Below are 16,082 nucleotides of genomic sequence, written 5' to 3'. Positions count from 1 at the left end.
ACCAAAAGACAGAACACGAAGGTTACGCATGTGATAAGTGCAAGAAAGTATTTGAACGAAAAGCAAACTTGTTCGTCCACCAGAAGACAGTCCATGAAAGACGCAAAGATTACGCATGCGACAAGTGTGAGCAAAGATTTGGAATACGATCGAATTTGTTCGTACATAGAATGACAGTTCACGATGATCGTAAAGATTTTGCGTGCAACCATTGCGACAAAAAATTCGGACATAAACAGCATTTGTTCTTGCACCAAAAGACACAACACGAAGAAAAAGTTTTCGCATGCGACAAGTGCGAGAAGAAATTTACATATAGAAGGCATTTGATCGAGCATATATCAAGGGTCCACGAAGGCCGGAAAGATCATGCCTGTGACAAGTGCGAAAAGAAATTCCGACAAAAAACGCATTTGGTTTATCACCAAAAGACGGTACATGAAGGTCGAAAAGATTATGCATGTGACAAATGCGAGAGGAAATGCAGGAGTAAATCAGATATGTTAAAGCACCAGCACACAGTCCACGAAGGTCGGAAAGATTACGCATGCGATAATTGCGACAAGAAATTTGGACAAAAATCGACTTTGCTCTTACACCGAAGGACAGTACACGAAGGTCGCAGAGATCATCCATGCGACAAATGCGATAAGAAATTTGGGATACGCAGAGCTTTGATCTTACACCAAAAAACCGTCCACGAGGGTCGTAAAGATTTTGTATGTGATAATTGCGAGAAGAAGTTTGGACACAAAAGCACTTTGCTTTTACACCAAAGAACAATCCACGAAGGTCAAAAGGATTACGCATGCGACAATTGTGAGAGGAAATTTGGAAGTAAATCGAATTGGATCGCGCATCGGATGGCTGTCCATGAAGGTCGCAAAAACTTCGCATGTGTTAATTGCGAGAAGAAGTTTGGACAAAAATCACATTTGCTCGATCATCAAAGGGTAGTCCATGAGGGTCGTAAAGATTTCGCGTGTGACAAGTGTCAGAAAGTATTTGGATCAAAATCAAATTTGCTTTCCCACTTAAGGAGAGTACACAAAGATCATTAGGATTTAACATTAAAACTGCATTTGCCTTTGCACCAAAATTCAGTACACGGCGATTATAAATATTACGTGTGCGATAATTGCGAGATGAAATGATGATTGACAATTGCAAATATGTATTGATATTTGTACATATATTTTTTGAACGTTTAATAAAATTTTTGCTGAAATAATTTTGTATTATCTGACCCTAGGCGTTCAACTGACTGATAATGACACCTTTGAACAATGACGTTGCGAACTGCTATCTAGTCATTTTTTGTTCATTTAATTTTAGTAGCTTTTCATGCGATAATCGATTAAGAATTTTTTTCGATCGAATCGATCAAACGCGCGTTAGTTAAAAATTATTGATAAAAATGCTAATAGACTGATTATGTTTCTGCTAAGAGAAGAAAGATTGGTAATAACAATACTTTCTCACTAAAAAAAACAGCTTGGAAACAAATAAATAATTTAATTCAAACAAAAAAGGTTTTCTGTATTTCTTCAAAATTAGTACAAAAGCTCTCATAGATGTTTTCAACTCTCGGTATGCTTTTTCTAATCCACCGCTGGCTATATCTATAAAAATGATTTTTCGGTTACTCGCACACCGCGGTGTACAGAGACGGGCCTGTTCTTATTATTGCAATTATAATTGTTGAAGCGACCAATATCAATAATAAACCTATCGATGCTTTTTCGTGCATTGCACTCGTATCGTATCATCGCATTCAAGTCATCGTTGAATAAGATCTGCATATAGCGAGCGAATATCAGCTGCGGTATTAAACGTCTTCTCTATTGCGCGCTACACTGGCTCGATCGCACACGCGGACGCACATGCACGTTCATACATGTGACTTTTATTGGTGGCGGCGCGCAGGGCCCAGCCGCGCGCGTCTCTAAACTACATATATACGTAGCGATGAATAATCTTCGGCACATGCCTGCGCCGACTTTTTTGTCCTCGAGTCGTCTGTGAATTATTATTTTAGCCTTACGCGCATATGCGTAATATAGCATGGCATCGTGTACGGCGATTCACAGAACGGCTCGAGCCTCGCGAGCCTCTGTATACGCACACACGCACAAACACACTCGAGCTTATTGATTAGAGAGAAATGCTCAGACGTTACACGTGTTAGCACGCGTCGTTGCCATTTATGTATTCGTCGAATTAGAAACAGCAGCAGCAGCATCGATATATAACTTCTTTATAGCATACTTCAACGGCGAGTTCAAAAAGACAGTTGAGCGCAGCTTTATAAATCAAAGAAACATGTGCCGAAAGAGATGCATGCATAACGTATATTATATAGAGTAGGCGGAGTAATACCTTCCAGCATTCGCTAATTATTTAACGCGCGACAAACTAAGGAGCTGTATAAGACTGACCCTCGCGGAAGCTCGCCATTCATGAGCCATATAGAGTCTCCGTTGAGAAGCTGCGTCCTATATATATTTATGACGACGATGAAAACTTGCAAAGTTCGATGAAACTCGTCCGCGCGAGACTGTACTCTTTGAATTTCTAGGTCAACAGCACGACTGCTATACGAGTATACAAGTAGAAAATTTTCTACTCGAGCCAATCAAACCCAATTACAGTCCATTCTCCGCAGAGTCGCGATGCGCACCAAGCTATATATATATCCTACACACACACTCTTACATGCGATATAGTTACATATTATAATACTTGAAAAAAGTACGACACATGTCCGAGTGGAGCGTAACGCATCGGGCTTGTATTTAAGCGGCAAAAACTGGCGTGGACTCGAGTGTCGTCGGTCGCGCGTGCAACATAATGTGCGTTTGTATCTCGTTTCTTGCGACTTTCATTTTGGGATTAGCCGCGTGGCTGCGATCGCCGAGGTGATTTTCTATTTGCTCCAATTTTTGGTCGACAAAGCGCAACTCAAAGTGATGCAGCGAGCATCAAAAAAATTCATTTCATTTCTCCGAAAAAAAAAAAAAACAAAAACGTATGATCATTGCGTTTTTGTCCGTAAGTCGCTCATATAGAAGAGAAAATAAAAGAAAAGAGAATCTAATACGTTCGTATACAGCACTCGACTCGCGTGCCCAATTACTTTTCGTAGGAAGCGTATACACACACAAACGTATTTGCGCTCCATCGTTACTCGGATCATATAAGCTCTCTCTATATAATACGCGATTCCGGATATTACTTCGTCCCGTAATTTCCTCTCGATATTTTACACGCGTAGCCCGTGTTAAATTGTAAATGGTCTCTCTCTCCGAGAATAATTTTGTTTTCTAACGTGTTTCTAATTATCAATTATTAGATTGAGAGGCGTCATCGTGCCGAGCGCTTTGTTCTAACGGTCATATCCAGGTACGGGCGGGGCTGATCAACGAAACAAATCTCAATTGCCGAGTAAATGCATACACAATTTGAACACCTTGCACCTCAAATGAAAATCGAAACTCATTTTTTTTCAATTTATTTATTCGATTGAAATGGAAAATATATAACATTGAATAACACAAGAGATTATAAATATACTCGAACGCCATCGTGAGCTTTAGGCCGTATAGTCTTTAAACAGGTGTGTCATGAAACATTGCAACACAAATAAACAATGAACCTTTATAATGTTCAACAAATATAATCTTGTAATCTTTGTGGAACTTTCTTAGCCCTTACGGGTCTTTGCTCATCGCATTTTATTTCATTTTTTGTAACACTTTTTTCACTGTTGTTATGATTTTTGCTTGTTGTCCTCACAGGTCTTTGGTCATTACATTTAATTTCATTTGTTTTTACACTTTTTTTACTGTCTTTATGATTTTTACCAGCTACCCTCGAAGGTCTTGGGTTATTTATTTTTATTTCATGTGTCGCACTGATTTCATTTTTAATCCTATCATTCGTGTCCGTTGATTTTTGTTTTTCCGTAAGATTTTTGTCTACCAGCAGACAAATGTGATATACATCTTGGTTTTTTAGGTACTCGATGATCATTTCACAGCAGAGAACCGGCAATCGGTAGTGTATCAGCTCCATGAAAGGATCTAATGCCCGGTGTAGGAAAAATTTTCTCGACATTAACTCACAAAGGTGCACGACGCAAGCATTCCCGTGCTCTTCATCAACAATGTCCCATTTCATCGTGCACGCGAACTCGTACAAATCCTCTTTGTTCTTAAATCCGTCGTAGTCGTGCCAAGACTTTTCAACATTCACAGATTTTTCAAATATTTTATATTTGTCGAATAATGTCATGAGCAAAAGTAAGTCGCTTCGGAGCAGCTCGTATCCTCTTTTTTCAAGCTGTTCGACGATAATCAAAGCGCCAGACGCTAGTCTCAATTTTAAATGAAACCAAACTTTAACATGCCTGAATCTCTCGTCGAAATGACTCTCAGTGGGAAAAACGAAGTCGGAGAGATTGGCGCCATGGTCCAAGAGCATATCGACCATGTGTGGCTTGCAATGTGCCACAGCCCATTGAAGCGGTGTTCGTTCCATCTTGTCCACGACATCGAGCTGCACGGTTCGCTGGATGTCCTCGTTGATCTTGAAGAATGTTTTCAATAAATCATCAGCATCGTATTTCTTACAGATGACATGCAACGGATACAATCCCTCTTCGTTGGCCGAATTCAAATCGGCGCCTTTATTCAATAGTAATTCGATCACCCTCTTGTGCTCGTGCTTCAGAGCCAAGTGCAATGGCGAATCGCCGGTTTTCGGTACGAGGATATTCGGATCCAGGCCGAGCTCGAGGAATTTCTCGACGACATCGTCACAACCGAACATACAGGCCGCATGAAAATGCGTAAGGCCGGATTCGTCAGTGTAGTTCACATCAAACCTGTCGTAAATTTTAAAAAGATCAGGGACGACTTGGCTCATCTTGTGTCTAGCCGCAAAATGCACCGGTGTAGCGCGATTCATCAGTGGCTGGCCATTGTCATCTACGTCGGGCTCGTCCTTGTAGCCGGTCCTGATCACGAAGTCGATGAGTTGGCTTATCGGAATAGTGTAGCCTTTGGACCCGGAATACACTGTAAGGAGATTCGGAACTTCCCAGTTTACAATTTTAATCCAGTCACTGACAGCATTCCTATTGACACGTTGATATTTTTGCCTAAAGATTTCTAAATTTTTCCGCGAATTGCTGGTCATTCTGCACACTTATACTATTATACACCACACACGGTAAAAGGAGTAACTTTTTACTGTTTTTTTCGCGAGTATCACAATTGAACCGATAGAACAGTGAATTGGACAGGAAAGATTTCGTTCGACCGAGCAATTCGTGCACGGACACGCACACCGCAGCAGGTTTAAGACGAATGGGCGCGAGAAAGGCCGAGACGAACGAGGCATAGTAAAGAGACGTTACAACATTACAAGGGCCTGTGCAGAATCGAGTGAGCAGACTTGATCCGACCAATCACAGCGCGCGAAACAACTAAATGTGTGGACGAGTCTCGTCTCGAGAGGCACAACATTAACGGCTATCGCGCTCTCACGCGTCTTTCTTGTTGTTCACGAATTCGGTTGTAACCTACCCCGGGTAAGCTATGTACTCGTCGATCCTTAAGATATTTTTCTTCGGAAGAAGACAAAGAAGGCATAAAATGTCCCGCGCTTTCTGCACGTGCTCGTTTTCATAATCGAACGAGCTATATAAAGTCACAGATACATCGCGTGACGCTTTGGTAACCCAGTGTTTGTGTTCACATAGTAAATTATCGTCTAAAACGACAATATCGAGCTTGAAAGTATTTGCGAGTATCTCCTGCGCGCTCAAAAACAATTGTCACTCTCTTTCGCGTGGGAAAAAAACTGCAGTTCTCAAACGAGACATATGCATTATAATTTACTGATATCATAGCTTTGCACAGCTACCTATTGATATAAATCGTCCGTGCATACTTGTGCGCATACATAATTAAAAATACGCGTTGTTGCGTCTTTTTGCAAAAATATGTACTGCTCGAGTGTACCGCACCGTCTCATTAATCGCACATTGTTTGCGCGGGTGAGGTAATGTACTCGCGTGCTTAGTGTATTACAAGACAAGATACTTCACCGCTGCGCCGACACAATTCATATCTCGTATATAATATATAGGTAATGTCAACTATCTCGCCTCTCTGTGCAAAGCCTCCTATACGTATAAAAATAATTGTTGTTCGTGCGCGCACCCGGTAGGTACTGCTGATTTCTCATTCGGATTAAATACTCGGAATCGTCGCGTATTCCTCCTGTATGGCTCTAGGTCGCGATCGTAATATATTATATGCGTACGTAATTAAAAACGTGAATCAACGATCGATAGAAGCGACGTATCCGAGTTGAATTAAAATAAAAGGATACCCAACTGTTGTGCGTGACATAATGTATGAGAATTAAACAATCGGATAGAGCGTCGACTCTTGGGAACATCCACGTGTCGATTTAATGACTTATAGAGACGCATCCGAGCTGCAAAAAAAAGTACGTATCATTGAGTCGCTTTTTTGTGCGAATTTTTACTACACGCCGCTACAAAGATGCTGTGAAGACTCATGTCATTTTGCCGGAATCGGACAAATCGCCGAAAAAAAAAGATTTTAAGTACTCAACTTTTGTTTTTTTGTGTTTGTGTGTGTGTACGCGAACTGTGTTAGTTAAATATGTTCTCGTTAAGCAACAGATCCGACGGAGACTCCCAATCTTGGTCGTTCGGCATCGATAAAGACGAGTCAATCAAGAAGTCAAGCAATGAACAGAACGAGTTAATAAAAAAGTCAAGCAGTACACAGATCGAGTTACCGAAAAAGTCAAGCGGAGAGAAGGACAAGTGCGATCCGAAAGATGCGGAAAGTTTGAAGCACGAGTCGACCACCTGCATTCACAGATACGATGAAGAGGACGAACATATCCTTTAATAGATATTAGACGAATTCAAAAAATTACGAAAGTCGATCGGTTGCTCGAGCACTTGGACGAGTTGTACGAAAATTACGGCGCGTCGAGCCAAGTTCCTTATCTCCGGGCCGTCTTTCCGCCCGAAGAAATGGATCAGAGTCCGTTCTTCGACTCGATCTCCATGATGGCCAAATTCACACCGGAGAGCACAGACACCGACACCTACGTACTGTTTCTCAGATTCGCGACCGATCCGGCGTCGCGCTACGCCGCGGTGCATCGCGCGACCGACCGATCTCTTGGAGATATACGGTCGGCGTGAACTACATGGACGAGGACTGCTTGACGCATTTGCCACGTGGTCTGCCGATTCGGCTTCGAGGACGTCGCGCGGAGAATCCTCGAGCTCGGCAAGATCGATTGAATCACGGGCTCTCGCTCACGGGTACGAGTCGATGGCCGAGCTGTTGCTGTGTCACGGCGTCTGACTCGGCGGAGCTCGGCCTCTGCACACGCGTCCTGTGCGGGAGGCCGATCACGACTCGGGGTTTGGCTTCGTGGAGAGGCACTTCCAAAACCCGAAGCGACGACGGACACTGATCAAAGCGCCTGACTGGTCGGGTAACACCCCGCTGCACCTGGCTCTATATCCGAGGAGAGGCGTGATCCGAATTTGGACAATGTAGCTGATGAAAGTCCTCTGCACATGATTTGGTTCGTGTTCCTCGAGAGCTGCAGCGTCAATTAGGGGAATGTGCTGGTGGACGCGGGGGACGAGTCGGTCGATACACCGCTGCACTTGGCACTGCAGAGGGTCAACGCGAAAAGTTGTCCGAGGGACTACTGAGAGAAGCCGCCGGTCCGAGCTCGGCCAACAAAACAAGGACAGTCGGTCCTCTGCAGATCGCTTACATGTACCCGGAACGACGGCTCGCGGCTGCAGCGGACGTTTCTCGAGATCTGCGACAGTTAGCTCTGGCTGGGGGAGCTAAAGCTCGACGTCGCGGACTTGTAGGGTCGTGTGTACCCCCCGCTGCACTACCCCGTGGCGCCCCCAGCCCCAAGCGGTCGAGGTGCTGCTGGATTGAGGCGCCGATGTCGCGAGCGTCCGCTTTCCAACGACGAGGATCTCGGAAAGTCAGTGGAAATTGCGATGAGAGATGAGAAGCCGAAATTTTCGCTCTACAACTTTTTCGCTTTGGCGTTCCAGCCAAGAGAGATGGGAGGAAAAGTCACGTACGTCGAGCGTTACGAGTTCATGAACTCGCGATCCGCTAGGTGGCGTTCGGTGCAGCTCCGGCGATTCCCGCAAGCGCCGAAATCGATTATCTCTTATATATATAGCAGGTATGGACTCGGGACCAGTACAGTGGGATGCGTCCCATGATACCAATCGGCAGAAAATATCCCCCCCCCCCCCTTAATTCTGGTACATTTAAATAATGTACGATCTAAGGTGTTGTTTGGACCGTCAGTTGTTAAATTTAACTGACTGCTCAAAAGTAGTAACCTTAAAAACCTTAAATTTTTCCCTTAATTTTTGAACATCATGGTTCTGCTGTTTTTTTTTTTCAAAATTTAATTTTTCGACTTTGTCCTGGTATGCTTTTTGCAAAAAAGATTATTTAATTAACAATTTATTAAGCGAAGAGTTAATTTACCAATCGATGTATAGCTAACGGAGCTCATTTTTTGCCTATACGACATTCATGATAAACGATGCCCATGATTTACGGGCCGTCGCGTTCGCGCGAGACGAAGAAATTTGCCTGAAATCATAGCACGTAGTGCGTGCGTATGTGTGCGATAATCGCCGAAATAATTAATTGAGACAGATGTGTTTCTCGCTAAATTCTCTAGTTCGATAACGCTGATGCGATTAAAAAAGTGCGAAGCAGCTAGATAAGTTGAAGCTGTGATCTCTCTCTCATTTTTTCGCGAGAGTTCGATAAGCTTTCTTAGCACCATAAGACAAAAGTCCGTACATAGCTTCTTTCTTTCTTTCTTTCTTTCTTTCTTCTTCTTTTTTCTCTCTCCTCTATTAATACGTATAAAAATCACTCGCTACACACACGCGACACGCCCGATGGCAAGAAGGCAGATTTCGAAAAAACGTGTCCCGCGTTACGTGTAGCGTAACACGTTATTAGTCGCGTATCTTCCCCCCTTCTCGCGTGTATATCAGCACGAGATATATCTGACACATCGATATGTGTCTCTTTGAAAGAAGAGGCTCATCTCTCGGCGCCCCACCCCACGAGATAGGTCATTGTACTTTTTTTCATCTGTGACGGTCGTCGACGTCGTCGTTTTTGCGGCCGTGACACTGGGCACGATCGACGAATTTCTCGTTTACATAAGAATATCGATTTTTGTGTACGCTGCTCGGGAGGTGCACTATTTTTCATCCGAATTTTCTTTCATCTCGTCGCTGCCTCTCATTTACGCCGTCACATTTGATTCAACGAAATCATCGCGTTTTCAACGTAACGATATCTCGCAACAACGGCAACAAAAAATGCAGAAGCAGAAGCAGCTCTCGATTCAGAAATGAATCACTTCCTGCCTCGCGCTAGCGCATGGGAAATATTCCAGCTGCATCGCCGCGAAACAATTACACGCGCATCGCGCATCATCGGCTAATCAACTCTCCGCATCTCACTCGCGCGTCCGGTGAATTAAATAATCGCCGCATTCGTTTGTTGTCGCGGAAAAGCCGATGAGATCCATTTAAGGCACAGATTCAAGGCGATCTCGCGCGGAAAATCTGAATTGGAGGTACTGCGGGAGACTAGTGAAAATATTGTAATTATATTATCCTCTATATTATTTGATAGACTACTCATCGTGAATTACCAACGAGAAGAGATAAGGCGGTTATGCAAAAGAGTGACGATGATTGACGCCAGTGCGCGCGCGAAGGCTGTTACGTACGTACTACACCATTTGTTTTTCTTTTTTGTTTTTTTTTCGTCGAGTCGTTGAATCAATCGTGAATCGCCAAGATCTCCTCGGGCAAATTGAATTTAAAATTTCAGTCTCGCGGCCGCGCGTAGACGCCGTAGGCTCTCCGCGGTATATTACATATAGTAGATCATCGGCTGCAACCAATTACAACCGAACAACACTAGGCTATAGGAATGATCCTTGACACGATTTTGCTAGGTGCGTGCGACGACGGCGACGAGCCGTTTGACGTACGTAGCACAGCAGCAGCAGCAGAACGTGATCTCGTACTCGATCGTCTTTTTTTCATATAAAAAATGCAAAGAAAGTCGCTATACGAAAGTCCTATGTGTGTAAGTGTGCAAGGAAAAGAGGCATATGGGTATGTGATGTTTAATAAATCCTTGACGCCGTGACACATTTTTTGTAATAAAAAAAAGAAATAGGAAAAAAGAAGTTTATTTTCCGCGGATAGCAATCTGCGTATACATACATTACATACGAGCGCAACGTCGCGCACATTGAACTGTGTAAATAATAATTATTCATCATCGTAGTCGTATACACAAATGCATAATATTAAAAGAATATCAATTACCTCCTAGGTACTTACATATAAACAAACAGCAACAACATATTATTATTATTTGTATAAGAGAATGAAAATCGATAAAACACGACATTATTATTATTATTATTGTACGTTCAACAATAGAAGTTCAATTTTCAACCGGTGCAACGCACACACACGGACAGTAAAAATTCCTTCGTTATTAAGTAACAGCTCGGCACAGATACAATATCGAATCGATCGGGTGCGCGCAAGTGTATATGCTATATACATTACATCGCGGCTCTCGATCGCTGTTCTTACAGTAGTATATCGATAGAGCAAATCTCGTTCGCCACATCACATTCTGATATTTTTATTTATGTACATACACACACACGCATTGGTACAAATGCACACACACACACACACACACACACACACACACACACACACACACACACACACACACACACACACACACACACAATACACACATCGAGAGTCACGCGTGTATAAAATAAATGGCTATTTGGTACTTGCATGCTGCACAGCGAGTGAGTCGAGCTACGTACGCGTAAATTCAATAAAACGTTGCCTTTTGCGCAAAGAGAAAACGAGCGCGCTTGGCAACATATAAAATCGAAAAACTAATAGTGCGCGCGCGAGACACAATAATATATGGTTAAATGCTCGCGCAGAGCCGGCAGGTGAAAAGCGCTCGAAGAAGAAAAAAAAGCAGCGGCATAACTTCTGTATACCTACACATACAAGTTTGCAGTAGTGAGTTTCGATTGTTGCGCAATCGCGAACGACCGACCTGTTTTCTCGGCGGGAAAAATTCTAATGCTCGCGCGCCGGCAACTGCAAATTCCTCCGCGCGTTTCAATAGTTACAACAACGGCAGCGCAACGACATGCAAAGTTTATCGTGCGTCAAGATTTATAAAAGTGAGAGAGAGAGAGAGAGAGAGAGAGAGAGGGGCGCGATTGAATTAAGAGAGAATTCAAGACTCTGGCTGTGTGCAGCTCATTCACACGCGTACATATTACAATGTAGTTCCGAAATTTTATATTCGGAGTACACTGCACCCATGCACGATCGCGCACAGGTACACTGAGTATAGTTTAAGTATATAAAACTAACGAAATAACAGTAACAATTCGGCAACAATGTGTAATAAGGTCCATTGGCGGAGCAGTGACATCGCTTCTATAGGTCATTGGGACAATTGCGTGGCAGTAGGCATCGGTAGTATACAGCAGGTGCGGCGGCGACGTCCTGACCGCAGCAACAGTCCACCACTTGCGTATATAGCCATCGTTATAAATGCAGAACATCATTAAACACGTACTACATCTCCTCTTATTCGATGTGTGTGTGCGTGTGTGGAAGTAAAGTATAAATTCACATAGGCACACATACATACATTGATCCATACACGGAGTGAAAAAAATTGTAATTTTTACCCTCTCGGAAAATAAAACCAATCCGTTTACCTTACGGGAAGGAAAATATTACGATTTTTTTCGCTGCGTGTGATGTATTTATTTAGTTGACAGGATCATTAGTAGCATCCAGTGGTGCGATTTAAGCCACGTGGAGGGTGTCCAAAGCATCCTCTCTCTTGAGTGGCTTCTCCGAGATGAAGCCGATGAGTGGAGGGCTGTGGAAAAAAAGTATACAGAGACATGTAATACGAGAGTGCGATCAATTAAATATTTACATTACTTCGTAATCGATTGCAATTAGTCCGTGTGTTTATGTTTGCTCTCTCGCGACGATCTCGGGGATCAACAACGGCCGGAGTCGATTCCGAGCAAATATATCATTACATATAATAAAATAAATGTAACGTGTAGCCGGTAGCACACGCCTCGCCTTCTCCAAGCACCGGAAATAAACATTCCTCGACGCGCGAATCTCGACGGAAAAGCGTCGAGCTATACTCGAGAAATTGCCGAGAGAGAGAAAAGTGACGCGATCGAGAGCACGGCTCATTTTTTTTATATTACATTCGCGAGCGAGCTGTAGAACATAATCGCGCTGCGCACGCGACATTACTCAACTACGACCACTGCTGCAACTACTATTACATTATGTATATAATAGCGACGATGCACGCGAATAGTCAACTCGTGAATCCGTCGAAATAATCGAGTTCCGTTGTCGAGTACCTGCGCCTCGACACGTTGTTTATTTGTGTTGTGCTCTACGCACGCACGCGTGGATTTATCGCAGGAAAAGCGCGACTATTGTCGCCTACTAATCTGCCGCCGTTTTTCCTCTACGCAAACTCCATAACTCGATATATTATTTCACGCGTATACGTACGTACAAAAGGTAGAAGCGTGAAATTTTTTTTATCGCTACATAGAATTTCGACGATTCCTCTATCGTATATAATATATAATATAAGATTGGATGAATCGGCAGATCGCGACTCGAAATCTTTCCAGCCTTATCTTCGCGGCCACATTATCGAATATTTGTCTTACGACGCGCGTATATACGTACGTTTCTCGCTAACGTCGATTCAAGTGCGCGCGCAAACCGTCTTGGGCGTTTTTCACTTTTGATTTTTATATTCTCTCTCACTCGTTTCCCGTTATGTATTATATATTGTATTGTATTATCGGTAGAAAAGAAAAGTTCAAGGCCTCTCTCTGTCTCGTCGTGGTATGATGGGTTCTTACGCAACTTAATAACAGCAGCAGCCTCGCGTTGAAAAGTTTACGAGCCGTGCGTTCTTTTTTTTACAACTGCGTTTTAACACCGAAAGGTAATTAACCCAGTGCGCTGCGCATTATATGCATATCCGCGATGACAGTCGTAAAAAAAGGTCTATAATAAAAAAAAAGTAGAACGTACGTCTTTGGCGATTTCTCGTAGTCGTCGTCGATCTCCTGGGGCAGCTGGGCGTACAGCCTCTTGTTGCGCTCCATCATGTCGTCGGAGAGGCCCTCGATGATCTCCTTGAAGACGATGTTCTCGACGTTCTTGGCGATGTAGTAGAGGAACAGCCAGTCGCCGAAGTTGGTGTTCTGGGTCACCTCGAGGATGGCCGAGGCGTCCGAGCTGCCTGGACAGGCGAGCCTGAAGACCCACTTGTTGAAGGCCTTGCTCCTGCGTGACAGGGAGACAAAAAAACAAAACATGTATACGACAATCTTGCGCGGAGTCACGTGTCGCGCGTGATTTTTATCGGAGACGTTAGAAGATAGTCGTGTAACGCCATTTTTTTTTTTTTCGACTGTTTGCCGTTTTGACGTAAGTAATTTCGTATATATATCCAGGAAGTGTATACGTTACCTGCCGTGCAGCAAGAAGGTGAACAGCCGATAGACGAGGCCGAGAACCGTGAGCACCGCCAGGAAGTTGAACCAGTACCAGAGGAAGATGTAGATCTTCTCGTTGATGATGTTCAGGGCCATCACGCACATGGCGTCGTGCTTCTGCACCGTGCCGGAGGCACCGAACTTGTGGAAGGTGCACTTGGTCACCTATAAAAGAGTCGAGAGAGAAAATTAGCCTTGGTCCCAATTGCTGGCGATTGGCTCGAATGAACGGAGGAATTTCTAGCTTTAATTTCGAACGATCAAGTCGTAACGAGCCGAAGAATCCGGAAAATAATAGAACTTGTCTCTTGTTTTTTTTTTTCATTTACCTTGGGAAAGACGCGATCCAGAGCGTCGCCCTTCATGTTGATGCCGGTCTCGGCCAGATCGAAGCCCAGACTGTAGAACTGCTCGCCGAGAAACTTGTTGGTCAGGTGCATCTGCAGCCAGAGATTCAGCAGATTCAGGACCTCGCACATGCTCAGGTAGAGGGCCCAGGAGCGATTCATGTGTAGCCTACTGAGAAAGCTCTGCCTGATCTCCTGGATGCGCTTGGAGCGATCCTGCCGCGACATGATGGTCATGGACTCGGTGGTGAGGGCCTGTTCGCGCAGGGCCAGCGAGGCCGTCTGCAGGCCGGTGACGAGGAGACGCAGCTTGCCACCCTCGATGGTGCGCCAGAAGAGATGGGGCAGATAGAAGAAGATGGCCTGGATGCCGAGGACGAAGGGCACCCACTGGTAGTAGGCGTGATGGGTGATCTCCTCGCCGTTGGCCGCAGTGCCGACGCCGATGTGCGGTATGAGGTCGCTGTCGATGTGGCTCGAGTTCATCAGTCGCGGGATCGTGTAGGTCGACGTGAAGAAGCAGAAGGTGTTGATGACCGACTCGGCGACGCCCTTGTCCGCTATACATCTGAGGGCAGGGGAAATGAAATTTAATTTCTCGGGTGAATGAAGAATTTTCGTAAATTGCACTTACCTTATGTGCTCGCCGATGTACTGGCGCGACGAAACGAGGACAGTGGCCAAAACGAGGATCAAAAAGGTCGCCCTGTAGTGGAGCTTGAATACTGGATAAACAAAGCAAAAAAAAATACATCGTTTATATTTTCTAATCGCAAGTTGACGTAAACGAGCTTAAATGGAATCAACTGCGACGACGACGATCTGGAGCAACCGACAATACAGTCATAAAAGTCTCGCTCGCGAGCTTTTCCAACAAATCTCTCGCGCGCGCCCGATATATAATGAATCATTATTATTGTAAGGCATTATGTTGCGTCGCGCGCTCGGTAAGTCGTAAAGTGACTTTTATGGACATTATTGCGACCTAGATTACGAATCAATTATAACAGGTGCTCGTTCTCTCGCGGTTTTTTACGTAAAACAAAAAAAAAGGAATAATCTCAACCGATTTCTGTTCATTCAGTAGGGTCTATAGTACACTCACTCAGATTATCGACGGCCGGCGAATTGGGATCGATCCTGAGCTTGACGTGGCTCTTCACGATCGCGAAGGTGTCGATGAAGCTCGGCATCTTGGCGGCTTCCGGTCGTTGTTGTTATTGTCAATGTCACACAGCACTTGGACCACACAGCAGGAACAGCAGCAGAAGAAAATCGACGATGATCGGTATAGTATTTTCGTCGTGTCGCACACGCGCGCGCGTCACCAGCGAGCGCCCACGGGATGATCGCACATTCACGCGCGAGCAGAAAACAGTCTTCTTCTTCGTCGACGTCGCGCCGCACACACGGGCGAGAGTCTCTCTCGTCGCGCGAGGAAAAGTTCGTCTTCCTCGTCGTTCGTTATCGAATCCGTATGGTCTTCTGTATTATAAAAGACGGCGGCGCAGAGAGACGGGCCGCGAGCTACGCGCTTGCGCTCGGCTGGCTTCTTGCTTCTAGCTTCTTTTATCAAAAATACAGAAATATGACTGACACAAACCGAACTTCTTCTTCGGGGCCGTAATAATAACTCGCCGATGATAATTCCTCTACCGCTTCTTCTTACCTCCCCTCGCCGCGACTCGATCTTTTTTCCGCGCGAGCTTCTCTGTCTTCGTCTTGCCCGCGGACTGATTACACGTATACACACTTACGCTTTTTATCGCGAGAAGTATGATGATAAGAAAACGAGCGAGAGCTGACGATTGATAACGACGATTGCATATGTATACTTGCGTACATTATATTATGATGTTTTCGGAAAAAAACATTATTATTAATAAGCTGTCACATGCAGAGTGCATCGTGCGGCGAGCGAGCGCCGATTTTTTGCCGATCCCCTCCGGTTGAGAAACGAGTGGCCAG

The 16,082-nt window shown here is 44.5% G+C and overlaps 1 protein-coding gene across 1 annotated transcript; it reads right to left on the bottom strand.

Annotated features, from left to right (window-relative positions):
- Positions 1-10,890: 10,890 nt before the first annotated feature.
- LOC106649386 (innexin inx7-like) lies at positions 10,891-15,812 on the bottom strand. The gene is made up of 6 exons (XM_014366760.2): positions 15,220-15,812; positions 14,749-14,839; positions 14,097-14,682; positions 13,742-13,932; positions 13,301-13,555; positions 10,891-12,095 (listed from the first exon to the last, which is right to left on the bottom strand). Exons 1-6 carry the CDS (start codon positions 15,305-15,307, stop codon positions 12,020-12,022), a joined length of 1,287 nt encoding a protein of 428 aa, XP_014222246.1. The 5' UTR covers positions 15,308-15,812; the 3' UTR covers positions 10,891-12,019.
- Positions 15,813-16,082: the final 270 nt, after the last annotated feature.

Source organism: Trichogramma pretiosum, unplaced genomic scaffold, assembly GCF_000599845.2.
Source record: "Trichogramma pretiosum strain Unisexual culture from Peru unplaced genomic scaffold, Tpre_2.0 scaffold9, whole genome shotgun sequence".
Lineage (NCBI taxonomy): Eukaryota > Metazoa > Arthropoda > Insecta > Hymenoptera > Trichogrammatidae > Trichogramma > Trichogramma pretiosum.
The sequence above is the reverse complement of the archived record's forward strand: the minus strand, read 5'-3'. Positions and strand labels throughout refer to the sequence as shown.